This window comes from Nomascus leucogenys, chromosome 20 (assembly GCF_006542625.1).
Source record: "Nomascus leucogenys isolate Asia chromosome 20, Asia_NLE_v1, whole genome shotgun sequence".
NCBI classification, from domain to species: Eukaryota; Metazoa; Chordata; class Mammalia; order Primates; family Hylobatidae; genus Nomascus; species Nomascus leucogenys.
The window spans coordinates 32,964,861-32,992,710 of NC_044400.1; the positions used below are offsets into that span (position 1 = coordinate 32,964,861).

At 45.6% G+C, this 27,850-nt stretch overlaps 1 protein-coding gene across 2 annotated transcripts in view; it reads right to left on the bottom strand.

The window, feature by feature from the left end:
* The window catches only part of ERCC3 (ERCC excision repair 3, TFIIH core complex helicase subunit), a 37,208-nt gene that overhangs the window by 2,295 nt on the left and 7,063 nt on the right, over positions 1-27,850 (bottom strand). For both annotated transcript variants that reach the window (XM_030800958.1, XM_030800959.1), the window contains exons 8-13: positions 27,459-27,773; positions 20,870-21,054; positions 19,591-19,793; positions 13,192-13,288; positions 11,654-11,771; positions 1,638-1,756 (exon numbers count right to left, since the gene is read on the bottom strand). In XM_030800958.1, coding sequence (XP_030656818.1) covers positions 1,638-1,756; positions 11,654-11,771; positions 13,192-13,288; positions 19,591-19,793; positions 20,870-21,054; positions 27,459-27,773 — 1,037 coding nt within the window. The remainder of the gene's footprint in view (positions 1-1,637; positions 1,757-11,653; positions 11,772-13,191; positions 13,289-19,590; positions 19,794-20,869; positions 21,055-27,458; positions 27,774-27,850) is intronic.

Here is a 27,850-nt window from a genome sequence, read left to right on the forward strand (position 1 = left end):
GCATTCCAGAGACCAGCATCAGGAGCCGCCTTTAACAGGGAGCTTGACTAATGATCTCAAGGACCAGAGGGACGCAGGAATTTCAGAGAAATCTGCCCCCAGCACACAGCATCTCAATGATCACGTATGGAAGATCAATAGGAAGAATCTTAGTGATTTTAAAAGGCTCCTTCAGGTAGCCTTCACATCTTAAAGCAGACAAAGGAAGGGACAAGTGACTGGAAGGCACAGGCTGTGGCCCTTTGAGAAGGTCCCTGGCATCTGCTGTGCTCAGCAACTGGGGCTTCCAGCAGGAATGAACAAATGAAAATGAAAATGGTAGGACATCAGGAAGATTATCTGCAGAGCTTCTCTGAGAGAGTAAGAACAGCATGTTGGAGACTAGGTTTTCATTTCTATGGGGATAACTTACTACAAGGGCTCCCTATCCCTGCAGAAAACCTGGGTTGATTCCGTAAAGGGAACTCTCCTTTCCTCCAACTCTCATGTTAATTAAATGAAAATTCCTAGAAGTATGGATCTGAGTCCTTCTGGGCCAGGGATCCAGAGTATAGAAAATGTGCACATCTGCCCAGGCCCAACCACTCCACATCATGACTCTGGGAACTCCACCCACTGCTCCTCAACAGGCAGCACCGAAGACACAGCTCCAACCAACACAAACCACTACGGCATGGTACTGTGCCTTTTTGTCGAGGTCACCTTTCAAAGAATTCAGAGGAGCTCTTTCTGACCTGGTGCTCCTCTTACCCTCACAGCTTGGCAGGAATGAGGAAGTAGGAATGCTATTACCAGCATGGATTTTCATGGATGGATAAAAAGGTCATGATGCGAATCCTCCAAAAAACTGGGCTCACAACCCAAGCATCTTGTCCTCTAGGCCAACATGAGAGGTCTGAAGTGTCACTGCCTCTAGCTAAAAGAGGGGAGGCCAGACAACCCTGTCCCTCTAAGGCCCATAATGGGAACTCTCACCAATGCATAAAGAGACCCATTAAAAACGTATCTCAAAAGGCAGCCTGGATTGTGGTCTTTTGCAATCAGGAACCTGGGAGTCTAATGTTCTAGGGATGTCCTTTTAGTGGACCATAGGGGGAATTTAATTCCCCTACTTCTAGAACCCTCCATCTATCCCCAAAATATAAAGCCCTTCTGGACACCAAATACTGACATAAACGTTATATTTGTATAACAGGAAAGAAAGCAAATGCCTCAGCCAATGAAAGTTAGCCAAAGCTTTAGAATTTCCCAATTATTAAAATACCTGATTTGTAGTACAGGATGGCTCTGATGTCTGGGAGGCAAACTGAGGCAAACTAAGGCCTGGAGCCAGCTGATGAAAGGAAGAGCTCTCCTAGCTACCTGGAGAGGCATCCCTGAGAAAGCAGCCCTGCGGGGCTCAGACTCACACAGTGCTGGCCATAGTGCTGTGGCACCTCAGTCCTGCCAGGACGGCACACTTCCCACCAACAGCTGCCCTCAGCGATTCATGCAGAGATAAAGGGAGTCTGAGGCAAGGCCTCTAATCCCCTAATGCTTGGTGCCTGCCTGCTGACAGTGGCCCTCACTTCTCCTGGAGGCCAGGGTATCAAGAAGGCCTTGGTCCTAGTCTAACCAGAGGCCAAATGGAGATGTACCTTGAAGCTATAACCTTGATCTACCAAGAATCTCTGCCGCTTGGTTGAGTAAGCCATTTCCTGTGTGTCCTGGGATACCAGTGAGTAGAAAAAGGCATTGTACTCTTCTGCAACCATCCCTGCAGGAAAAAATGAGAAAAGGCAAGAAAGAAGACAACATTAGCCATTAAAATGCCAAGAGCTAAGGGTCCCAGGCTTAAAAGCAAGCACTGCAGTGGAAAAGCCCTGCACTTGGGGTTACCACCTGAACTTGGCATGGGATTGCATCAAAATTTAGAAGTCTTTTGTGCTTCTAAGGACACCATCAAGTGAAAAAACAATCCTCAGAATAAAAAAATATGTGGAAAGCATGTATCTGATAAGGGATTTGTATCTAGGTTATATAAAGAACTATTGAAACTCAACAACGAGACATTAATTATAAATGAGCGAAGAATATGAACAGATTATTTCTCCAAAAACAATACAAAAATAGCCAGTAAGCACATGAAATGATGCTCTACACCATTAATCACCAGGGAAATGCAACTCAAAAGCACAATGAGATTATCACCTCATCCCCCCTCCGAGAATGGCTACAATTAAAAAAGCAGATAACTGCCACTGTTGTCAAGGATGTGGAAAAACTAGAACCCTCATGCATTGCTGCTGAGAATGTAAATGATATGGCTGCTTTGGAAAATAGTCTGGCAGTTCATCAAAATGTTAAACGCAGTTATAACCACATGACCTGGCAATTCCACTTCCAGGCATAATCCAAGAGAAATCAAACTATATCCACACAAAAATTTGTAAATGAATTTCATAGCAGAATTCTTCTAAGAGCCAAAAAGTGGAAACAGCCCAAATGTCCATCAACAGATGTGTGGATAAATAAAATGTGGTATGTCCATGGAATCGAATATTATTTAGCAATAAAAAAGAATGAAGTACTGACAGATGCTACAATATGGATAATCTTTTTGAAAACATTATGCTGCTGGGTGTGGTGGCTCAGTCCTGTAATCCCAGCACTATGGGAGGCTGAGGCGGGCGCGGATAACTCGAGGTCAGGTGTTTGAGACCAGCCTGGCCAACATGGTCAAACTCCATCTCTACTAAAAATACAAAAATTAGCCAGGCCTGGTGGCTCATGCCTGTAATTCCAGCTACGCAGGAGGCTGAGGCAGGAGAATCCCATGAACCTACGAGGCAGTGGTTGCAGTGAGCCAAGATCATGCCACTGTACTCCAGCCTGGGCGATAGAGCGAGATTCCATCTCCAAAAAACAAACAAACAAACAAAGAAAACATTATGCTAAGTGAAAAGAAACCAGTCACAGAAGGCCCCAAATGGTCTGATTGCATTTACGTGAAATGTCCAGAAAAGGCGTGCAGACATGAAAGTAGATTAGGGGCTGCCTAGGGCCGGGGGTTGAGAACAAGAGGAAATTAGGAGTGGCTGTGCATGGATGAGGATTTCTTTTGGGAGCTGATGAGAATATTCTAAACATGAATTGTGGTGATAGTTGCACAACTTTGTGAATATGGTATTTCCTAGGTTTTCTTCGAGGATCCTTATAGTTTGAGATCTTACATTTACATCTTTAATCCATTATGAGTTGATTTTTGTATGTGGTGATAGGCAGGGGTCCAGTTTCATCCGTCTGCATACAGTTAGCCAGTTTCCCCAGCACCATTTATTGAATAGGGAGTACTTTCCCCACTGCATATTTTTGCCAATTTTGTTGAACATCAGTTGGCTGCAAGTACACGGCATTATTTCTGGGCTCTTTATTCTGCTCCATTGGTCTATGTGTCTGCTCTGTACCAGTACCACGCTGTTTTGGTTACTGTAAGCCCTGTAGCATAGTTTGAAGTTGGATACTGCGAGGCCTTTGGCTTTGTTCCTTTTGCTTAGGATTGCTTTGGCTATTCAGGCGCTTTTGTGGTTCCAGATGAATTTTAGAAGTTTTTTTCTAATTCTGTGAAAAATGATGTTGGCAATTTGATAGAATAGTGTTGAATCTGTAGATTGTTTTGGGCAGTCTGGCATAGAATGTTTTTCCATTTGCTTCTGTCACCTATGATTTATTTCAGGAGTGTTCTGTAGTTATTCCTAGGTTTTGTCTTTTGTTTTTACAGCTATTATAAATTGGATTGTGTTCTTGATTTGGCTCTCAGCTTGAATGTTACTGGTGTATAGAAATGCTACTGATTTTTGTACACTGATCTTGAATTCTGAAACTTTACTCAAGTTGCCTATCAGGTCTAGGAGCCTTTTGGTGGAGTCTTTAGGGTTTTCTAGGTATAGAATCATATCATTAGGGAAGACAGATAATTTAACTTCCTTTTTTCCTATCTGGATGCCTTTTATTTCTTTATCTTGCTAGATTGGTTTAGGTAGAACTTTCAGTACTATGTTGAATAGGAGTGGTGAGGGTGGGCTCTTTGTCTTGTTCCAGTTCTTTTTTTTTTTTTTCCTGGGGGATGGAGTCTCGCTCTGTCGCCCAGGCTGGAGTGCACTGGCGTGATCTCAGCTCACTGCAAGCTCCACCTCCCGGGTTCACGCCATTCTCCTGCTTCAGCCTCCCGAGTAGCTGGGACTATGGGCGCCCGCCACCACACCCGGCTAATTTTTTTTAGTAGGGATGGGGTTTCACCACGTTAGCCAGAATGACCTAGATCTCCTGACCTTGTTGTGATCCGCCCACCTCGGCCTCCCAAAGTGCTGGGACTACAGGCGTGAGCCACCGTGCCTGGCTGTCTTGTTCCAGTTCTTAAAGGGAATGCTTCCAGCTTTTGCTTGTTTAGTATGATGCTAGCTGTGAGTTTGTCATAGATGGCTTTTATTATTGTGAGATATGTTCCTTCGATGCCATTTGTTGAGGGTTTTTATCATGAAGGAATGTTGAATTTTATCAAAAGCTCTTTCTGGGCCGGACACAGTGGCTCACACCTGTAATCCCAGCACTTCGGGAGGCCGAGGTGGGTGGATCACCTGAGGTCAGGCCTTCGAGACCAGCATTGCCAACATGGCGAAACCCTGTCTCTATTAAAAATACAAAAAAATTAGCTGGGCATGGTGGTGCATGCCTGTAGTCCCAGCTACTCGGGAGGCTGAGGCAGGAGAATAGTTTGAATCTGGGAGGCAGAGGTTGCAGTGAGCCAAGATTGCACCATTGCACTCCAGTCTGGGCAACAAGAGCGAGACTCTGCCTCAAAAAAACAAAAAACCTTTTTCTGTGTCTATTAGGATGATTATATGCTTTTCATTTTTAATTATGTGGTGAACCACATTTATTGACTTCCACATGTTGAACCAACTTTGCATCCCAGAAATAAAGCCTATTTGACTGTGGTGAATTAACTTTTTGATATGCCGCTGGATTTGCTGCTTTGTCAGCATTTTGTTACAGATTTTTGCGTCTGTGTTCATCAGGAATACTGGCCTGTAGTTTTATTTTTTCATCATGTCTTTGCCAGATTTTGGTATCAGGATGATAGTGATTTCGTAGTATGAGTTAGGGAGAAGTCCCTCCTCCTCAATTTTTTTGAATAGTTTCAGTAGAACTGAATACATCTGGTCCAGGACTTTTTTAGTTGGTAGTTTTTTTTTTTTTTTTTTTGAGATGGAGTCTCACTCTGTAACCCAGGCTGGAGTGCAGTGGCACGATCTCAGCTCACTGCAACCTCCACCTCCTGGGTTTAAGCAATTCTCCTGCCTCAGCCTTCCACGTGGCTGGAACTACAGGCACACGCCACTAAGCCCAGCTAGTTTTGTATTTTCAGTAGAGACGAGGTTTCACCATGTTGGTCAGGCTGGTCTGGAACTCCTGACCTCAGGTGATCCACCTGCCTCGGCCTCCCAAAGTGCTGGGATTAGAGGTGTGAGCCACCATGCCTGGGGCCATATTTTTTTTTAAATTATTGATTCAATTTCTCCTTATTGATCTGTTCAGGGTTTCAATTAATTCCTGATTCAATCTTGGGAAGTTGTATGTTTCCAGGAATTTATCTATTTCCTCTAGATTTACTAGTTTGTGTGCACAGAGGTATTTATAAGTCTCTGAGAGTGTATTTCTGGGGATCAGCTGTGATGTCACCTTTGTCATTTCTGATTGTCCTTATTTGGATCTTCCCTTTTTTGTTAATCTAACTAGCAGTCCATCAATCTTATTTATCTTTTTTTTTGAGACGGAGTCTCACTCTGTCACCCAGGCTGGAGTGCAGAGGCGCGATCTTGGCTCACTGCAGCCTCTGCCTCCTGGGTTCACGCAATTCTCCTGCCTCAGCCTCCTGAGTAGCTGGGATTACAAGCATGTGCCACCACATTCAGCTAATTTTTGTATTTTTAGTAGAGACGGGGTTTCTCCATGTTGGTCAGGCTGCTCTTGAACTCCTGACCTTGTGATCCGCCCACCTCGGCCTCCCAAAGTTCCAAGACTACAGGCATGAGCTACTGCGCCTGGCCTTATTTATCTTTTCAAAGAACCAGCTTTTTATTTCATTGGTCCTTTGTATTGTTTTTGAGTCTGAATTTCATTTAGTTCTGCTCTGATTTTAGTTATTTCTTTTCTTCAGCTAGTTTTGGGATTAGCTTGTTCTTATTTTTCTAGTTCCTTCAGGTGAAACGTCAAATTGTTAATTTGAAATCTATCTTCTCGATGTAGGTGTTCAGTGCTATAAACTTTCCTAACAATACCTTTGCTGTACCCCAGAGATTTGGTATGTTGTATCTGTTTTCATTTGTTTCAAATAATTTTTGATTCCTGCCTAATTTGTTTATCCAAAAGTCATTCAGGAGCAAGTTGTTTTGTTTCTATGTAATTGTGTGGGTTTTTTTTTCTGCTTTTTGCTTTTATTTAGAGATGGGGTCTCACTATGTTGCCCAGAATGGTCTTGAACTCCTGAGTTCAAATGATCCTCCCACTTTGGCCTCCCAAAGTGCTGGGATTACAGGCATGAGCCACTGTGCCTGGCCAACTGCATGGTTTTGAGAGTTCTTCCTGGTACTGATTTCTACTTTTATTCCACTGTGATCCAAGAACATGCTTGGTATGATTTCGACTTTTTTGAATTTATTGAGTCTTTTTTTTTTTTTTTTGAGACAGAGTCTTGCCCTGTTGCCTAGGCTGGAGTGCAGTGGCGCAATCTCGGCTCACTGCAAGCTCCACCTCCCAGGTTCACGCCATTCTCCTGCTTCAGCCTCCCGAGTAGCTGAGACTACAGGCACCTGCCACCACACGCCTGGCTAATTTTTTGTATTTTTAGTGGAGACGTGGTTTCACCGTGTTAGCCAGGATGGTCTCAATCTCCTGACCTCGTGATGTGCCCGCCTTGGACTCCCAAAGTGCTGGGATTACAGGCGTGAGCCACTGCACCCTGTTGAATTTATTGAGACTTTAATAAAGTCGAGCATAAAGTCTTACATTGCTTTATGGCCAAACACATGATTTTTTTTTTTTTTTTTTTTGTGATGGAGTCCTGCTCTGTTGCCCAGGCTGGAGTGCAGTGGCATGATCTTGGCTCACTGCAACCTCCGCCTCCCAGCTTCAAGCCAGTTCTCCTGCCTCAGGCTCCCGAGTAGCTGGGACTACAGGCGCACGCCACCACACTCAGCTAATTTTTGTATTTTAGTAGAGACGGGGTTTCACCGTGGCTGGTTGCAAACTCCTGAGCTCAGGCAATCCGCCAGCCTCAGCCTCCCAAAGTGCTGGGATTACACGCGTGAGCCACTGCACCAGGCCCACGTGATCAATCTTAAGAGTATATTCTGGGGGCAGATGAGAATATATATTCTGTGGTTGTTGGGTAGAGAATTATGTAGATGCCTATTAGGTCCAATTGGTCAAGTGTTGAATTTTAAGTACAGAATTTGTTAGTTTTCTGCCTCTATAATCTGTCTAATGCTGTCAGTGGGGTGTCAAAATCTCCTACTATTATTGTGTGGCTGTCTAAGCCTTTTCCTAGCTCTAGAAGTACTTGTTTTATGAATCTGGGTGCTCCAATGTTGGGTGCATATATATTTAGGATAGTTAAGTCTTCTTGTTGAATTGAACCATTTATCACTGTGTAATGACCTTTTTGTCCTTTTTTTACTGTGGCTGGTTTAAAGTCTGTTTTATCTGATGCAAGAATAGTGACCCCCTGCCCCACTCTTTTTATTTGTGTGATAGATTTTTCCCTATCCCTTTACTTTGAACCTATGGGTCCTGTTACATGTGAGAGAGGTCTCTTGAAGACAGCAGAAGGCTGGGTCTTGTTTTTAATCCAATTTGCCACTCCAAGTCTTCTAGGTGGGGTGTTTAGGTTGTTTACATTCAAGGTTAATATTGATACATGAGGCTTTATTCCTATCATGGTGTCATTAGCTGGTTGCTCTGTAGTTTGGATTGTGTAGTTGCTTTACAGGGTCTGTGGGCTATGTGCTTACGTGTACTTTTGTGGTAGCAGGTGTCACCATTCTTTCATTTCCATGTTTAGAACTCTCAAGCCTCTCTTGTAGGGCCAGTCTGGTGACAACAAATTCTTTTAGCAGTTGCTTGTCTGGGAAAGATTTTATTTCTTCTTTGCTTATGAAGCTTAGTTTGGCAGGATATGAAATTCTTGGTTAGGATTTTTTTTATTTTCTTCTTAAAGAGACTGGGTCTCACTATGGTTTTTTGGTTTTTGTTTTTTTGTTTTGAGACAGAGTCTTCCTGTTGTTGCCCAGGCTGGAGTGCAATGGTGCAATCTCGGCTCACTGAAACCTCTGCCTCCTGGGTTCCAGCAATACTCCTGCCTCAGCCTCCTGAGTAGCTGAGATTATAGGCACCCACCACCACGCCCGGCTAATTTTTGTATTTTTAGTGGAGATGGGGTTTCACCATGTCGGCCAGGCTGGTCTCGAACTCCTGACCTCAGGTGATCCACTCACCTCGGCCTCCCAAAGTGCTAGGATTACAGGTGTAAGCCACTGCACCTGGCCTGTTTTTTTGTTTGTTTGTTTTTGTTTTAAACAGGGTCTTGTTCTGTTGCCCAAGGTAGAATGCCGTGGTGAGATGTCAGATCACTGCAACCTCTGCCTCCCAGGCAAGCAATTCTCTTGCCTCAGCCTCCGGAGTGGCTGGGACTACAGGCACACACCACCACATCCGGCTAATTGTTGTATTTTTTGTAGGAACAGGGTTTCGTCATGTTGCCCAGACTGGTCTCAAACTCCTCAGTTCAAGCAATCTGCCTACCTTGGCCTCCCAAAGTGCTGGGATTACAGGTGTGAGCCACCGTGCCTGGCCAGGATTTCTTTTCCTTTCTTTAAGAATGCTAAAAACAGTCCCCCAATCTCTTCTGACTTGTAAAGTTTCTGCTAAGAAGTCTGCTGTTAGCATGATGAGTTATATGACCCTTTTCTCTAGCTGTCTTTAAGATTCTTTCTTTTGTATTGACCTCGGAAAGTCTGACGGCTATGTGCTCTGGGGATGATCATCTTGTACAGTAAGAAGGGTCACTCTCACCATCGATCTTAGCAACCTTAGCATATGATTTTTATTCCCTTTCTTAAATTAATAACTTTTACCTTTTCACTTTAAGAAAGCACTTTACAGCTTCTCTTTGGCATATCTGAATTGCTAGCATCATTACACTTGTGCTTTGGGGCCATTAGTAAGATAAGGGTTACTTGAAAACAAGCACTGAGATACAGTGACAGTCCATGACAACTGAGATGGCTACTAAGTGACTAATGGGTGGGGAGAATTTAAGCATGAATATGCTGCCCAAAGCAAGAATTCACATCCTGGATGCTACTCAGAATAGTGTGTAATTTAAAACTTATGAATTGTTTATTTCTAGAATTTTCCATTTAATATTTTTAGACTACAGTTGACCATGGGTAATTGAATGTAGGAAGGAAAATTGCAAATATGGGGAGACTACTGTATTAAGAAACTAGGACAGAAAATTCTGTGGCCTGAAAGACTTGATCCTTCAGGAAAATCTAAACATCTTTGCTTTGTAGTTCAAATGTCAGTAGGTTAAGCATACTGCCCTCGAATGTAATTGTTTCTCAAGTCTTACAAGAACTCAGAGATGCAAAGACAGAAGCCATGTGTCTTATGTTAAACAGTGTGTTGAGTAAGAAAACAATTCTATTCACATTTTTTTTTTTTTTTTGAGACAGAGTCTCACTCTGTTGCCCAGGCTGGAGTGCAGTGGCGCAATCTCGGCTCACTGTAAGCTCCGCCTCCTGGGTTCACGCCATTCTCCTGCCTCAGCCTCCCGAGTAGCTGGGACTACAGGTGCCCGCCACCACGCCTGGCTAATTTTTTGTATTTTTAGTAGAGACGGGGTTTACTGTGTTAGCCAGGATGGTCTCAATCTCCTGACCTCGTGATCCGCCCACCTCGGCCTCCCAAAGTGTTGGGATTACAGGCGTGAGCCACCGCGCCTGGCCTTCTATTCACATTTAAGGGAGTTTTTAAGGCTGGGCATGGTGGCTCACACCTGTAATCCCCACACTTTGGGAGGCCCAGGTGGGTGGATCACTAGAGATGAGCCTGGCCAAAATGGTGAAACCCCGTCTTTACTAAAAATACAAAAAAAATTAGCTGGACATGGTGGTGCATGCTTGTAGTCCCAGGTACTCGGGAGGCTGAGGCAGGTGAATCGCACTTGAACCCAGGAGATGGAGGTTGCAGTGAGCCGAGATTGTGCCACTGCACTCCAGCCTGGGTGAGAGAATGAGACTCTGTCTCAATCAATCAATCAATAAAGGAGTTTTCAAATTAGAGTAAGGAATAAGTAATGAATTATGTCCACATTTGCTAGCAGATCATAGTCCTGTCAGTTTATAAAAGCTATTGTCTCAGCCTACCAAGTAGCTGGAACCACAGGCATACACCACCACACCCAACTAGTTTTATTTTTTGTAGAGATGGGTTCTCACTATATTGCCCAAGATGGTCTCAAACTCCTGGGCTCAAGCTATCCTCCTGCCTTGGCCTCCCAAAGTGCTGGGATTATAGGTGTGAGCCACTGTGCCCAGCCAGCTGACTACATTTTATGATTTATAAGCTGAATCCTCACAGCAGTCTTGGCAAGATAGGATTGTCACCGCCACTTTGGATGGGAAAACCAAGTCTCAGAGGAGAAAATAATTTGCCAAAGGTGACACAGCTGGTTTGGTGCCCGAGTCCATGCTATTTCTAGTCCATGCTATTTGCCTCATCTCCATTTTAAATACAAGCTACTAGATGCTTCTTAAACACATTTGAATGCAGTACAGTTCCAACATATGCCCACTAATCTTGTCATTTTCAAACATTCTAGCAGTCCAGATACCTCCTTGAATAAGCAGATTACTTGAGGATAGGGCCTGGGTCCTTGTCTCAGGATGTGCCCTGGTCCCAGTAAGACAGACACGGCCATCTCTTAGCAAGAGTGTCAGTCCCTGCCATGCCCACAATGGCGGTCTGGGCCCTTTTACTGCAGTAAGCAAGCACAGGGGTGCCACGCCTCCTCAGAAAAAGCCTTTGCAATGCGGATTCTCACCTCCTCACTCACTGAGCTTGCCCTGCCCCTGCTGCAAGCTGCCACCAGGGCAGCACTCTGCACAGGTTATGAATGATGTGTCCATTGTGTGTCTGCCCAAGCTGCTCCTACCAAACCTTTCCCTGCCTTCTGATCAAGTTCCAGAAGCAGCTTCCAGCTCCTCCACTTACACTGGTGGCCCAGCTCTGTTTTCTCCCTTCCACATCTACCCCATAAGCACTGCCTTGCCCTGGCTCCCTCTTACCATCTACCAACACAGCTGCACAGTGTACACAGCACATCTGTGTGGATTCCGTGCCGCTGTCATGGAAAACACCTGCATATTCACCCCCAAGGTATGAGAAATAATGATGGGCCATAAAGATCTAGGTCTTTGCTTTGGGATCCCCCCTCTCCAGAGTCTATTTAGCCCCAGGGCACATGGCAGCTCTCACCCCTATCGTCTTCCTAACTGAAGTGGTTTAAGAGGAGTGACCTCCTGCAACAGAAGATGAAAGGCCACTTTACCTTTTTTAGCTCGAAGCACCCGCCCTAGCCTTTGGGCTTCCTGACGCCTGGAGCCACCGTGGGATGAGATCTGAATGAGGACATTTGCTTCTGGCAGATCAAACGAAGTGTCACCTACCTACAGAAACAAGTTGGAAGGTTTTTATATACGAGGAAAAAAAAAACTCAACTGATCCAGAACTTAAATAAGTTCTGTAGATAATTTTGAAACACAATCACTCTTTTTTCCTCTTTGTACCAGGGTCTATCTGATGCAGGCAGAGAGAGGTGAAGCAATAAATCTCAGAAAGGCATCTCTGGGTCTCCAGGACCTTGCGTGAGTTCTCCTAAGAGTCATCCTGAAGAATTAATACCAGGCATCAGTGACATTCACAGTGCTGGGTGCCAGGAGCCCAGAGATGAGAGGGCCGTTGAACAGAGACTGACTTTGAGTCATTCATTTTTTTGGCTACAGAAATATGTCTCCACAAAACCATCCATACTCTTACCTGTTGGCCACTGACACCAGCAGCACACGTGGGATGTGAACTGGGAGGAACAACTGCCCCATATGGGATTCTGACTGTAGGTGGATTCCTCAGCTCTGGGGCTCCAAACATTGAGGTTCCCAGCCATAGACATGAAGGTTTGGTGCTTATGTGCCCAGCCACAATCACATAAAATCTCATTTCTTTTTTTTTTTTTTTTTTTTTGAGACGGAGTCTCGCTCTTGTTGCCTAGGCTGGAGTGCAACGGCACAATCTCAGCTCCACTGCAACCTCCGCCTCCCGGGTTCAAGTGATTGAACCCTGCTGCCTCAGCCTCCCTGAGTAGCTGGGATTACAGGCGTCTGCCACCACACCCAGCTAATTTTTGTATTTTTAGTAGAGATGGGGTCTCACCATGTTGGCCAGGCTGGTCTCGAACTCCTGACCTCCGGTGATCCACCCGCCTCAGCCTCCCAAAGTGCTGGGATTACAGGCGTGAGCCACCGCGCCCGGTTGTAAAATCTCATTTCTTTTGGGCTTTGGGTCTGTCTTAATCTGAATGACTATTCTAAACTGTGGGGCTACAGCTTCTGATTGCAGAGTAAACCATCCCTGGGGTGGTTTAGGCCCACAGATGGGCCTGCGCAAATCTGTGCTGACATCCACTATCCATCATCAAGGGACACCAGGAACCAGGACAAAGGCTGCCGCGACACACAGGATCTCCAACTTGTAAAGAGAACTTCATCTAAATGCCTACTTTTGCCAGAGTAGGAAATGAACTTTTTTTCCTTTTATAAATAAGGAAATACAACTGAAAACTCCTACATCCCAAAAAGAATTGGAAAAACCTCAAAGAGCCTTTATAGATTATCCATGATGCATGCAAATCCTCAGTCTGCTCCTTCCACTAACCCCAGGCAGTGTCCCCATCCCTGGACACGTCGGAAATGAAAACATGCATGAGAAGTTCCTTCAGCAGACTTGAATTCACTGTCCAGGAATCATAGTGTACCTCCCAGGTCCCCAGAGTGCTAAGGGCCTCACCTCCACCCCATATGCCACACAAACCTTGGATATGAAGATGGTGTTAATTTTGGGGTTGTGCTTGAAATTCTGGAGAATTTGCATCCTTTCCCCCTGAGACGTAGGTCCGTAGATATAGGGTCTAGAGAAGAATGAAGCTGTGTTAGACCACAGAATAATGTCTCAGTTATCTTGAAAACACATCAGAGGGGAAAAGGAGCTCAGGCTAGCTATTCTCAAGTAGAAAGCCCTCTGTCATGCAGGAATATCGTTAGACCCAAAAAAATGACTGGCTACAGATGCACCCCCCAGCCTTCCCCCGATTCTAGCTTTAGGCCCACCATTCTCTTCAGGATTCCCTCCTTTCCGTTTTTTGTTTTCTTTTTGGACTATGCTTTTTCCTGCTTCAACATCTCTCACTCTCAGCACAGAGTCTATATACAAGGAGCATCTCCAGATTTCATGAAGCCCAAAGAGAGTGACAAAGAAAGCACTGCTATTTCCAAAAAAAGGCTGGAAGCAACTGTTTGCCAAGACACAGGCATGCTCCAAGATATGAGCAGAAAGGAGAAAAGTGCCCTTCAGCCATTTTTGTGCTGATTTCCCATAACACTAAGTTTTTAAAACTTCTCTTTAATTTCTAGCTCCCTGCCAGGCGTGGTGGTTCACACCTGTAATCCCAGCACTTCGGGAGGCCGAGGCTGGCGGATCACCTGAGGTTGGGAATTCGTGACCAGCCTGACCAACATGGAGAAACCCCATCTCTACTAAAAATACAAAATTAGCCGAGTGTGGTGGCGCATGCCTGTAATCCCAGCTACTCAGGAGGCTGAGGCAGGAGAATCACTTGAACCCGGGAGGCAGAGGTTGTGGTGAGCCAAGATCATGCCATTGCACTCCAACCTGGGAAACAAAAGTGAAACTCCATCTAAAAAAAAAAAAAAAAAAAAAAAAAAAAATTTCCAGCTCCCTGCCAAAGGGCACAACCTCTATCAATGAACTCAATGGTTATCATCACATAGCATTGGGAATGTCACACTCTTTCCCTCTGTCTTGGAATGTGACGGTGGACAGTTTCTGTAGCTTCCCAAGAATTATAACAACAGTGATGATGATGATGACAACAACAAAGACAATGAGGACAAACTACAGGTACGCAGGACCTACCAACACCAGGCACCAAGCTGAGTACTACATTAAAAAAAAAACAAAAAAAAATCCAGCCAGGCACGGTGGCTCACACCTGTAATCCCAGCACTTTGGGAGGCCGAGGTGGGTGGATCACCTGAGGTCAGAAGTTTGAGAACAGCCTGGCCAACATGGTGAGACCCCATCTCTACTAAAAATAAAAAAAATAAGCCGGGCGTGGTGGCAGGCACCTGTAATCCCAGCTACTTGGGAGGCTGAGGCAGGAGAATCACTTGAACCCGGGAGGCAGAGGTTGTGGTGGAGGCGGAGGTTGCAGTGCCAAGATCACACCACTTCACTCCAGCCTGGGCAATAGAGTGAGACTCCGCCTCAAAAAAAAAAAAAAAAAAGAAAAGAAAAGAAAGAAAAGAAAAAATCCAGCCAGCCCTGCCAAGACTCCTCAGCACTGTAAAACACAGGTTTCATGTTCCCCAATTTACATGTGGGAAACCAAGGGTCAGGAGCCTGAGCAGATGGAACCTGGGAGTGGCTGCTCCACTGCCCAGGCCCATTAGCACCCAGAGCAGTGCCCATTAATGGATGTGCCTCAAAGAGCAAACCCCTCGCCTGTGGGGAAGCTGGACAGGGCCTGGGCAGCTGCACACCCAGGCTGATGGCCTCTGGTTAGCCCAGTCACAAGCTGCCTTGCCGTGATCCAGAATGTCCTGGGCACCACAGAATTTTATCATTTTCTACGCATGTCATGCAGGGAAAAAGGTTAGAAGCCCCACTCATCAGAACAGCCTGACTCTTGATACCCAGGTTCTTAGGTGGTTTTCTCCTCCCCCATCAACAGGAAAAACTATTTGCACAGTGGGGAGCCCTCGGTTTCTAAAGGTTCCCCCACACAGATGAAATAGAAGGAAAAGCACCCTCCAAGTGGAGAACATCACATTTACTAAATACTTACAAGCTGCCAGGCACAAGAATCCACCCCCCACCATCAAGGGACACCAGGACCCACGACACATTGGGTGGCAGTAGCTCCATGTGACCGAAGTACAAAAGGAGTTCAGAGGTAAATAACTTTCCCACATCCAGTCTGTCTGATCCCAAAAACGATGCTCTGCCCACAGCCCCACACTGCCATATAACCCTAAGCCTCTCTTGCAAAGTGCTTTGGTGATACCAACGCCTTTCTTATGAAGGCTGGGTGAAGCCAAAAGCTTGGAGAATCCCCACCACACACAAGCGAAGAATGGAGCAATGCCTAAGAGCCACAGGATCACTTTTTTTTTTTAAAGGATGGGGTCTCACTATATTGCCCAAGCTGGTCTTGAACTCCTGGGCTCAAGTGATCTTTCCACCTTGGCCCCCCAAAGTGCTGGGATTATAGGCATGAGCCACTGCGCCTCGCCCACAGGATCATTTTAGAAGCGAGAAAACCAAGAAGAAAAAAACTACTTCATACATTTAAAGGCGAGAGGCACAAAAAAAAGGTAAGAAGTACACATTGTAATGATTATTCTAGTACACAGGAGACAGCCACAATCTGCTGCCCTTCACTGTGCCAGACTGGCTCGGAGTTGACAGTGCCAGGCAAATTAACATCCCTGCCCAAGCAGATGCTCGGGAGGCTGCAGCTAAGGCACAAGCCTCAGGAGTGCTGCAAATGTAGGTGGGCGAGGCCCCTGGAGTCAGGCTCCAGAAGACTGGAGGAGCACTGCTGTGGGAGGAAGAATGGGGAGGGAAGATAGTTCTTAAATAAGGCACAGTAAATATAGGAACTGTCTCATTGCCCTGCTCAAATTGGCACTAATGTGACAGTACACAAACCCACAAAGAAAACAGGAGAAGAAATAACAGCAGATGAGAGAAGTGGGTAACATTTCAGAAGCTGAAAAGCAGACAGATGCAGGCACAGTACCTGAGCTAACAGACTAGAGAAAGCAGAAGCTGGAGCTGGCAGGAGGGAAGACCGATACAAAACCCGCCGCCTCTGTGTCCTCCGCAGCACGCAGGAGGGCTCAGGAACTAGTCACCAGTTGCCTGAGAAGGTGGGCAGGTGCACAGGAGGATTGGCAGCGTGTGAGTGTGAGGAGCAGTTGGGTCCGGCCAGCAGCAGGCAGGCCACCTCCAATGGTGGGGCACTGGAGGCTTTTTCTCCAGGGATGCCCGGCAGAGCTGAGGGCAAAGGTGAGACTGAATGCAAAGATTCCACAAGCCCTCCTCTTCCCCTAATACACGGTGGTGCCCAGGGGACTGGAAAATTCCTCACTGAAGAAACCATCCAGCCCAAGAGAAAAGTCCTAGAGATACTGGCATTTGGTAATCTCCTGAAGAAATAGCCAGGCCCTGCCCAGCCACTCCGGTGAGGTCCACAAGCTGGCAAACCCACTAAGCCATACAGAAAGGCCTGCCAGCTTTTCAGTGACTGACTTTAAACAAGAAAATACAGTCAAGGATTACCAAAACTCAGAAAGACTCAAAAGACAGGTAAAAACAATCAAGACAAAAAAGTGAAGAAAAGAGACATGGCAGGAAACAGAAGGAAGCTTCAAAAGCTTTCATAGCCTCCGAGAAGACACTCTATTCACAAACAAAACAAGAACAGTTACCAGGAAAGAACTCTCAGAAATTAACAAGTCTCAATAGAAGGGTTAGAAGACAAAGAGATAAAAAAGTAGAAAAAACATAAGCAAACTGGAGAAGCTGTTCAGAGGATCTAACATCTGACGAGTCAAGATTCCAAGAAGGGAATACATAGAGAAGGTGATTAACAACAAAAAAATAGAAATTCTCAGAACTGAAGGACACGAGTTTCCAGATGGAAAGGATACACTGAGTGCCCATCACAATGAAAGAAAAAACATTAAGAATATCACTTTGAAATTTCCAAAAAGAGAGAAGATCCTACCAGTTTTCAAGGGAAGGAAAACACACAGCCACCACAGCAGACAACACACTGAGAGGAAGCAAAGGGCATCAAACTGCCGAACTGCTGCACTGGAAGCTCCAATGTTAGTTCTAGGACCTGGCCAAACTACTGATCAAGTGTAAAGTCAAGTAAAGACATCTGTAAACACGTGAAGTCTCCAAAGCTTCCCCTCCTACATCCCTTCTCTCAGGAACCTACTGGAACATGTGCTTCATCAAAATGAGTAACCAAGAGGGTGGAGACTTCAGGGTGGGAAACACAACAAAGAGGCCCAGGGAAGTCATGGGGTGGTGTCCAAGGGAAACCCCATGGTAACAGCTGGTGGTGTCTCTAGTCCCAGACAGCAAGCAGGCCAGAACAGAGTAGGGGGATGGAGTGCTGGTGGGGATCCCACTGGGGAAACGGAAAAACAGAACTGAGAAATTACCTGACCCTACTGAGTTTATGGTTATGTGAAGACTTTGGAGGGGAATAATTATTCAATGTACAGAAAACCAAGCAAAAACAATGACAAGGCAATTGTTAACTCCAAGGCAAAAAAATATTTACAAAAAAGAAAATGTAGGGCTGGGCACAGTGGCTCACACCTGTAATCCCAGCACTTTGGAAGGCTGAGGTAGGCAGATCACAACGTCAAGAGATCGAGACCGTCCTGGCCAATATGGTGAAACCCCATCTCTACTAAAAATACAAAAATTATCCAGGCTGTGGTGGCGGGTGCCTGTAGTCCCAGCTACTCAGGAGGCTGAGGCAGGAGAATCACTTGAACCCAGGAGGCGGGGGTTGCAGTGAGCCGAGATAGGACCACTGCACTCCAGCCTGGCAACAGAGCAAGACTCGGTCTCAAAAAAAAAAAAAAAAGAAAATGTAATAGTACTCTACAGCTCTGCCTGAACAATGACACTATATGGCCCTCTCTAAACATACTTACGTAGTCAAAATAATGTAACACAGAATATTAAAGTAACCCCCAACTTGTGCTATTCCCATATTGGGAGAATGGCAGGAGAGAAAACAGGAGTGGGGAGAGTGGTATATGTAAGAAAGCTAAACCCTCAACTCCTACAGTAGGAAGTTAATACGCAATTTCTATAACTGATCATCAAGAAATTACATAAGCTACTGCTTAGAAAGATGAAGGTTGGCCAGGTGTGGTGCCTCATGACTCTAATCCCAGCACTTTGGGAGGCCAAGGCAGGAGGACTGCTTGAGCTCAGGAGTTTGAGACCAGCCTGGGCAACAGAGCAAAACCCCATCTCTACAAAAAACACAAAAATTAGCTCGGTGTGGTGGCGCGTGCCTATAGACCCAGCTACTCGGGAGGCTGAGGTGGAAGGACTCATCGAGACCAGGGGGTCAAGGCTGCCGTGAGCCGTGATTACACCACTGCACTATAGACTAGGTGACACAGTGAGACCCTAACTCCAAAAAAAAAAAAAAAAAAAAAAAAAAAAAAAGAAAGAAAGAAAGAAAGAAAGCAATACGAAGGTAAACAACAAAAAAGAGTCAAAAGCAGCTGTCTTCAAGGAATAGAATTGTGGGTGGGAAAATAGAAGCAGGTAATTGCTGTTTTTCACAATAATCTAAATGTTGACTTGGATTAAAAAGTCTTTCTAAATTAAATAAACGTATAATTTTAGAAACTTGAGAAACTTAATCTTCTATGAGTTTGTTTTCCCTTCTATAAAATGGGAACATCTTATATGGCTGAAGTGAGGATTAAATAAAACCTATGTATAGTACCCACAGCACATAGCTTGACCTGTCTCCATAGAGGGCCTGGCCTTCTGCAACACTTACAGCACCTGAAGTCCTGTGTCACTGTAGGAGCAAGCGCAGACCTCTTCCTCCTTACTTGGCAGAGCTTTACAAGAGCCAGGTTTTAAGCACAGATATTTGGGTGGAGCCATGGGTTGATGAGGATACTGCGTGGGCATTTCTAAGAAGCTCCTTCCAGATGCCAGTCTGTACTTGGGATGCCGGCCCAGCCCGTCTTGCCTTCCCAGCCCCTAGGCCATCCAGTCTGGCCTCCTCTCCACCCACAGAGCTCACACAGTCCAAAGCTCCAAATGCCAACTCCCACCTACCTTTGGAGCCCAGATCTTCCATGGGGCCCCACCCAGCTCAGTCCAAGTCTCTGCTCCCTGTTCTTTGGGCTCAAGGTGTCTAGCCCCCCTTTTCTTTATGCTCTAACCTCTGACTCCAACCACCTACTTCAGGTCTTCCCTGGTTTCTGAGACCAGGGCCACAGAACAAGATCTTTGGAGCCCAAGAAGTTCCTGAGAGAAAAACAAAAAAACAAAACAACAGCCACCTTCTGCATTCTCAATGGGGAAGAGAAACTGGCCTGGAGGAAGCTCCAAGTTTTCAATTCTTACTTGTTCAGTCGAATGGCATATTCCTTCAGGGCAAACACATTGTCAGCAAAGACAATAATCTTGTCATTCCTCCTTTCATGAAACTTGATCAGAAACTGGCAAGCTCTAAATTTGTTGGGGTTCATGGTGTACAGCAAGATTCGTTTCTTGGTTTTGATTGCCACATATTCCCGGTAAAATTCAGGAGACATAGGGCACCAGACCTGTGATACAGTAAGAACCAGGGGTCATTTTACAAGTTTAAACATCACACAATTAAAAACTTTTGAAGACCTTTCTCTAGCAGAATTAGCTTTAAAACAAAACCAGTCAGGCGCAGTGGCTCATGCCTGTAATGCCAGCACTTTGGGAGGCTGAGGCAGGCAGATCACTTGAGGCCAGGAGTTCAAGACCAGCCTGGCCAACACAGTGAAACCCAGTCTCTACTAAAAATACAAAAATTAGCCGGGTGTGGTGGTGCATGTCTGTAATTCCAGCTACGCAGGAGGCTAAGGCAGGAGAATCACTTGCCCAGGAGACGGAGGTTGCAGTGAGCCAAGATCACACCACTGCACTCCAGCCTGGGTGACAGAGTGAGACCCTGTTAAAAAAAAAAAAAAAAAAAATGGTATGTGAATTAGAAATCAGTACAACTGAAAATAAATGCATGCACAAAACTAAACCCAACCTAATATCTCCTGTTGAACCAGACGTTTTCACATGTCAACCACTTAAAAGATTTTTAAATGCAATCATATCCAGGGAGTTATTTTCACACCAGCTCCAAGTGAGCAAAACCAGATTCTCAATCGGTAGTGCCAGCAATTCCTCCATTTAGGCCACACCTCCACACACAAGTCAGCACTGCTACTGAGTACTGCCACCTCTTCACACACTTCCCAGCAGGGCTGGGAGCATGTCAGTTAGGCGCTTGGGGCTACCAGAGCAAAGCCCTTTGCTGCCAGGCTCCCAGGCAGCACTGTGGTATCAAGGGCCTTCATTCATCTCTGTGCCCTGAATGCTAATCCTCACCCACAGAAATCCATGACTGGTAAACCCCGTGGCTAGGAAAAAGAATCATCACAAATTCAGGGGTATGTGAGATACGTGACAAGGCAGAAGACATGCGGCAAGTGGGTCTAGTACCACCCAACCACGGGGTGACTGAGGATCCTGCATGAGGTGGTAGCAGGTGAGCCTAAGTCCTGACCTGTGTCTGCCCATGAGGAATCGATCTGATCACTCCCCTGCCCATAGGAGGAGGCTCTTTCCCAGACGACCCCAGCCCAGGCCCAGCTACCTCAGCACACTGGACTTTGGCGATGTAGCCATTATTCTGCAGCTCCATCCAGTTGGCTTCATAGAGCTTAGGCCCAATCAGAAAATTTAAGTCCACAATTTTGTCATCTTCGCGGACGAGAGTCGCAGTCAAACCCAGCTTACAGTGGGCCTGCACGATGGTGAGCACCCTTCGGAACATCTTGGCTGAGGAAACAATGGGAGCATTCACACTGTCACTTTTCTTATTTTTTATTTATTTATTTTTAAATATTTTTTGTAGAGATGGGGTCTCAGTATGTTACCCAGGCTGGTCTTGAACTCCTGGCCTCAAGCAATCCCCTGCCTTCGCCTCCCAAAGTGCTGGGATTACAGGCATGAGCCACTGCACCCGGCCTACACTGTCACTTTTTCAAATGCTCATAGCTGTGCAACTTAACACTGGCTTATGACACCACCTGAGCTAACCCTCGGGTTCAGGACCACAGAAGCTGGCTCTAGACAAGAATGACTAGGCAAACGCTTCACCATCACTTTTAGACCTGTCCAAAAGAAAATGAAAAGGAGAACAAGAGGGTGAAATGAGCTTAAGGAATCTCCAAGTTAATGAACCCCAGCATTCCCCTCACAACAGTTATCAGTAGAAGTGCAGATGGCAATTTGAAATACAACCTGCAATACTTACTATTAATACCACTAAGCTCTAAATTACGCAAAGAATTTTCCCCTAAAACTTGTACCCAGGTTACTGAGAAGAAAGTTGACAATCTAGGGGGAGGAAGAAATGAAAGAAGCCAGCTCTGCTCAGTTTCCCACCATTTTCCCAGAAACCGAGAAGAAAGCCAAGCCCACGGGAGTGATGAAACTCCAGGCACTGTTCGCCCAAGCACTCCGGCCCGCCTTAGGAAACTCCCCTCTCCAAACTTTACCAATTCAATCACTTTGGTCAACCAGCAACCTCCTTTTTCTTCCTTTCTTTTGAACATTATAATTCTCTCTGGTTTATCCAATAAAATAAACACATAAAGGGTATGAGATATTCATTTTTAAAAAACCTAATTTATGGATTTCCACGGGCTCACCTTTTAAAAATTCTAATACTCTGAAGCAAGGTTAAAATGTTTGAGTCATGCTTATCTTACAATATAATTGAAAGTAGGGCTAATGATATTTCAGAAATAAATAGACACAAAAATCTAAGGAAAAAGAGGCCTGAATGCACCAAAACACAAAGACGTTCACAGTGAAATAACAGAGGGTTGCCTAACTCCAAGTAAATGTTTAGTTTTTACATCTACATGGTTTGCATACAACACCACATGCAAACACACACACACACACACTACACAGAAAACAAAATCAGCTCAGGGTTATCTCTAAGGAAAGACTGTGCTGGCTCCAAAATACAGTAGCCAAGAACCTCAGACCAAGCTCCCCATGTTAGAGGGAAATGGTAGTCAAGGCAATGGCTACACCAACCCAGTGTGGGCCCCAGGGAGGCAACACTGGGGGACATATTGACCCAAGACAAGGACAAGGCAGGTAGGACTCTGCCTGGACACCCATGACCCCGTCACACCCCTCTATTACACTCTCCTACAGTCCTGACAGCTGTCACAGGTGAATAGCTCACAGCATACTACTCAATACATTTTTACAGACATGCAGCTGTGGAACCACCTAGATTAGGATATGGAGCATCAGGCACCCAGAGGTCTCTCCCCTGACCCCTCCTGTCAATAACTAGCACTCTTCCTTGAGGGAACCACTCCTCTGACATCAGAGAGGGGTATGCCTCCTTTCTGAACTTTGCACAAATGAAATCACAGTATGCACTTTTGTGTGTCGCTTGTGTCACTCAACATTATGTCATGGTTGTCATTTGGCATTTATTTGTGTGGTTACTTGGCTGTCCCTTCCACTTTGTCTCCAGTGCCAAGTATAGTGCCTGAACTTAGTAGGTTCTCAATAAATACCTGTAGAAATAATGTAACTGGCACAGTACCTAGCACACAGGAAGCACTTAATATACACAAGTACCATAATATGAATCTCATTAATAAAAAGGCATAACAGAGCTCCTTTTGAAAAATCTGTAAAACAGCACAGCAATCTTTATCCTTTGAGATAAATCTCAAAGATTGATCACTCCACCTAACCCAACACAGCAGACTTTCGACAGTCAGGAGACTTATTGTGACTTCCTAGCATTCCCTTATTTAACATTTGCTCTCTGGGACAATGAGCATGGCCAGGCCACTGGGCTTATGGGGCCTGTACTCAAAAATCCCTTAGAGCTTGTTGGTTTCACTCCACAACTCAAACAAAGACTAACTCACCCAGTGAACTAGACAAGAGACGAGACAAACTCACAGACATACGTGAGTGTGAGGTGCACCTTTTTGTACTTGTTCATCAGATAACCAATCCCAAACCTGTGCTGTTGCCCCCTGGAACCTGGGACCTGGGGCTTGGGTTAAACAAAAACATGAATGTGTACCAAACATACAGTCAGACAGAATGCCTCAAGCCCTGAACACAGCTTCCAACCAAACTGCTACAGAACAATTCCAAACTCCTTTGTGGGTAGTGATTCTCTGTACCATCAATTTTCAATCCTAGCAGACCCAATACCCACCCTTCCACCTTTTTTCTTTTGAGTTTTTAAATTCTCACAGTAAAACTGACTTGGGGCAGGGGGGTGAGGGGGGCAGTTCTATGCGTTTTAACATATTTACATTTTTGTAACCAGCACCACAATCAGGGTACAGATAAAGAAAGCACCCCCCAAAATTCCCCTATGCTCTCCTTCAGAGTCATCCATCTCTGACCCCCCACTTCTGGCAACCACTGATCTGCTGGCCAGCACTATACTGTCATTGTTGTACAAATGAAATCACACACTATGGAAGCTTTTGAGGCTGACTTCTTTCACTCAGCACCATGCTTTTGAGATTCATCCAGGTTGCAACATACAGCACATTTGTTCTTTTTCACTACTGAGTAGTGTTCCAGTGTATGGATGTACCACAGCTTGTTTATCCAGACACCCACTGATAAGCACTTGGATTTTGGATATTATGAACAGAGCTGCCATAAACATTTGTGTACAGGATTTTGTGTAAACCTATTTTCATTTATCTAGGATACCCAGGAATGGGACTGATGGGTCATGTGGTAATTTTATAATAAACGGACAAACTGTTTTCCACAGTGACCATACACTTTGCAATCCATCCCTCCAGGAACATGTGACAGTTCAGTTGCTGTGACCTCATCGGCACCAGCACATCAGTATTTTTTATTTTGGCCACTCTAACTGGCATATGACAGCATCCTGTGGTGGGTTTAAATCTGCAGTTCCCTGATGACTAATGAAGTTGAACCCGTTTTTCAAGTGCTTCTTTGACATGTGTATATCCTTTTTTGGTGCCTATTAATTTCTTTGGCCCATTTCTTAACCTTTCTGCCACGGCCTGAATGCCTAACAGGAAACTCAAATTCGCACATCTAAAGCCCAACTCCTGATAGTCACCTTCCAAACCAGCTCCTTTGATAGTGTTCCCCATCTCAATTAATGCCCACTCTATCCTCCCTTTGTTCAAGCCAAAAACCTGAGTGTCATTCTTGATTTCTCTCTGATTCGACATCTGACCTGTCAGTTAAAGCTTCGCAGCATATCCAGAGTCAGATCACACCTTCATCCTTACTGGTTCACACTTCTTCTTGGGATTCCACAAACTCACCTCACTGCTTCTGTCTTGCTTCCTCCAGCCTATTTCCAGCACAGCAGCCAGGGCGGTATTTTTACAGTGTAAAGTCAACTCATGTCACGCTCTGCTCAAATCCCTCAGATGGCTTCGCACTAACAGTACAAGCCAAAGTTCTTGCTATGGCCTACAAGGTCCTACAAGACCTGCCCCAATACTGCTATCCTTCCTCAGCCTTGACTACTGTTCCTGTGCTCTCCTCTGGCCGCATGGCCACCTTGTGCTGTCTCACTATGCCGAGTACTTTCCCACAGCAGGGCCCACACCCTGGGCTTCCATCAGAAAGACCTCCGATCCCTCCCTGGCCAGCTGCAAACATCTCTAGGTATCTCCAGAGACCCATCAGGGCTGAAGAGCTGTCACGCACAGAAAGAACCAGATGCTGGGGCCATTTTGACAACATTTTGAACACTACCTGTGAAAATGCCTCAGATTTCATTTTGTTCATAGTAACCTCTATTAGACTTCTTAATTTACCCTAATCTGTTATTTTTTTTTTTGAGACAGAGTCTCACACTCTGTCACCCATGCTGGAGTACAGTTGCACAATCATGGTTCACTGCAGCCTCAACCTCCCAGATTCAAGTGATCCTCCCACCTCAGCCTCCTCAGCAGCTGAGACCACAGGTGCATGCCACCACACTTGGCTAATTAAAAAAATTTTTTTTTGTAGAGACATGTCTCACTATGTTACCCAGGCTAATCTTAAACTCCTGGGCTCAAGCAATCCTCCTGCTTTGGCCTCCCAAAGTGCTAGGAGACTACAGGTGTCAGCCACCATGCCCACCTCTAATCTGTTAATCTTAATCCCTTAATTTGTTTTTATCAAAAAAGATTTGCCCAAAAAACTATACAGCAATAAAAGGAACAAACTACGGACAAATGCTAAGGCACAGACGAACCATTATGGGAAGTGAAAGAAGCCAGACATAATATATATTTTATGATTGTTTATATAAATTTCCCATAAAAAGCTAATCTATAGTGACAGAAAGCAGTTCAGTGGTCATCTGAAGCTAGATAGAGAAACAAAGAATTGACTGCAAATGAGTACAAATGATCTAAAACTGGATCATGGTGGCTGAATGCAGTGGCTCACATCTATAATCCCAGTACTTTGGGAGGCCCAGGCAGGCAGATCACTTGAGGTCTGGACTTCAAGACCAGCCTGGCTAACATGGCGAAACCGTCTCTACTAAAAATACAAAAATTTGGCCAGGCGTGGTACCTCATGCCTGTAATCCCAGGGTGAGGCTGAGGTGGGTGGATCACCTGAAGTCAGGAGTTCGAGACCAGCCTGACCAACATGGAGAAACCCTGTCTCTACTAAAAATATAAAATTAGCCGGGCGTATTAAAATAGAAATATAAAATTAGCGGTGGCGCATGCCTATAATCCTAGCTACTCTGGAGGCTGAGGCAGGAGAATCGCTTGAACCCGGGAGGCAGAGGTTCCAGTGAGCCGAGATTGCGCCACTGCACTCCAGCCTGGGCAACAAGAGCGAAACTCTGTCTCAAATAAAAAAAAATTAGCCGGGTGTGGTGGTACACACCTGTAGTCCCAGCTACTTGGGAGGTTGAGGCAGGGGAATCAGTTGAACCCAAGAGGTGGAGGTTGCAGTGGGCCAAGATCACACGACTGCACTCCAGCCTGGGCAACAAAGCAAGACGCTATCTCAAAAAAAAAAAAGAAAAGAAAACTTGGATCATGGTCGTGGTTGCACTGGTCCACAAATTTACTAAAACTCATTGGATTATATACTTACAAGGGGTGATTTTACGGTATATAAATTAAATCAATAGAGCAGCTTAAAAAAAAAGGTTTGCCCATGATACTTGGAGAAGAAGCGCTTCTATTACATATTGACTAAGGATCAATATTCCAGGCTTCAAATAAAACACATCACGAACTTTCAGGAAGGGCTTTTCAGTGCTCCTAACCCAGTTTTTAGAGGGCCATTAAAAAACGGATGAAGCCGGCCGGGCGCGGTGGCTCATGCTTGTAATCCCAGCACTTTGGGAGGCCAAGGCGGGAGGATCACGAGGTCAGGAGATCGAGACCACAGTGAAACCCCATCTCTACTAAAAAAATACAAAAAATTAGCCGGGCGTGGTGGCGGGCGCCTGTAGTCCCAGCTACCCGGAGAGGCTGAGGCAGGAGAATGGCATGAACCCGGGAGGCGGAGCTTGCAGTGAGCCGAGATTGCGCCACTGCACTCCAGCCTGGGCTGGAGTGAGCGAGACTCCGTCTCAAAAAAAAAAAAAAAAAAACGGATGAAGCTGAGCAGCAAAAGAAAGATGGAGGAAAGAAAACATCATTTTCTAAATGACTACTGAGCCAGTGATTAAGCAAGCTGTGAATGTGAACACTCCTGCCTGCATCCCACTTAAGAATTATTGACCGAGCACGGTGGCTCACACCTGTAATCTCAGTACTTGGGGAGGCCGAGGTGGGTGGATCACGAGGTCAGGAGTTCAAGACCAGCCTGGCCAAGATGGGGAATCCCTGTCTCTACAAAAAATACAAAAATTAGCCTAGCATGGTGGCAGGTGCCTGTAATCCCAGCTACTCGGAAGGCTGAGGCAGAGAACTGCTTGAACCCGGGAGGCGGAGGTTGTGGTGAGCCAAGATCATGCCACTGCACTCCAGCTTGGGTGACAGAGTGAGACTCCCTCTCAAAAAAAAAAAAAAAAAAAAAAAAGTATTAAAAACTTTATCCAGCAAGCCAGCAAGTCTTTCTAGCCAGTTGGGTGGGCTACACAGCAGTCCCTCTCCCAACATAACAACTGGAAATTGGTTTGTCTGTTCAGCAAGTGGACAGCTCAGCTCCAGCCTGCTTACCTGGTATGGTGTGCACTTCATCCAGGATCATGAGGCCCCACTCCTGGGTCTTGAGCCACTCCATGACTCGCTCGGCCTCCCAGGACCTTTTGGTGGTGTGGCCCAGCATGGAGTAGGTGCTAATGGCAACGGAGCAGCCGATGGGCTTGTCCTTGGCATCGGAGGTGAACCGGCAGATCTGGCTGTCGTCGATGGTGGACCACATCTTGAACTGGGCCTTCCACTGCTCCACAGAAACGGCTGAGTTGCCCAGCACCAGACAGCGTTTTCTGACAGTGCACGCAGCAGTCACACCAACCAGGGACTTTCCAGCACCTACAAGAAACAAGAGTGTAATCCCACCCAAGGACAGGTTGAAATGAAGGACAGGGACAGGCAGAATGACTCACAAG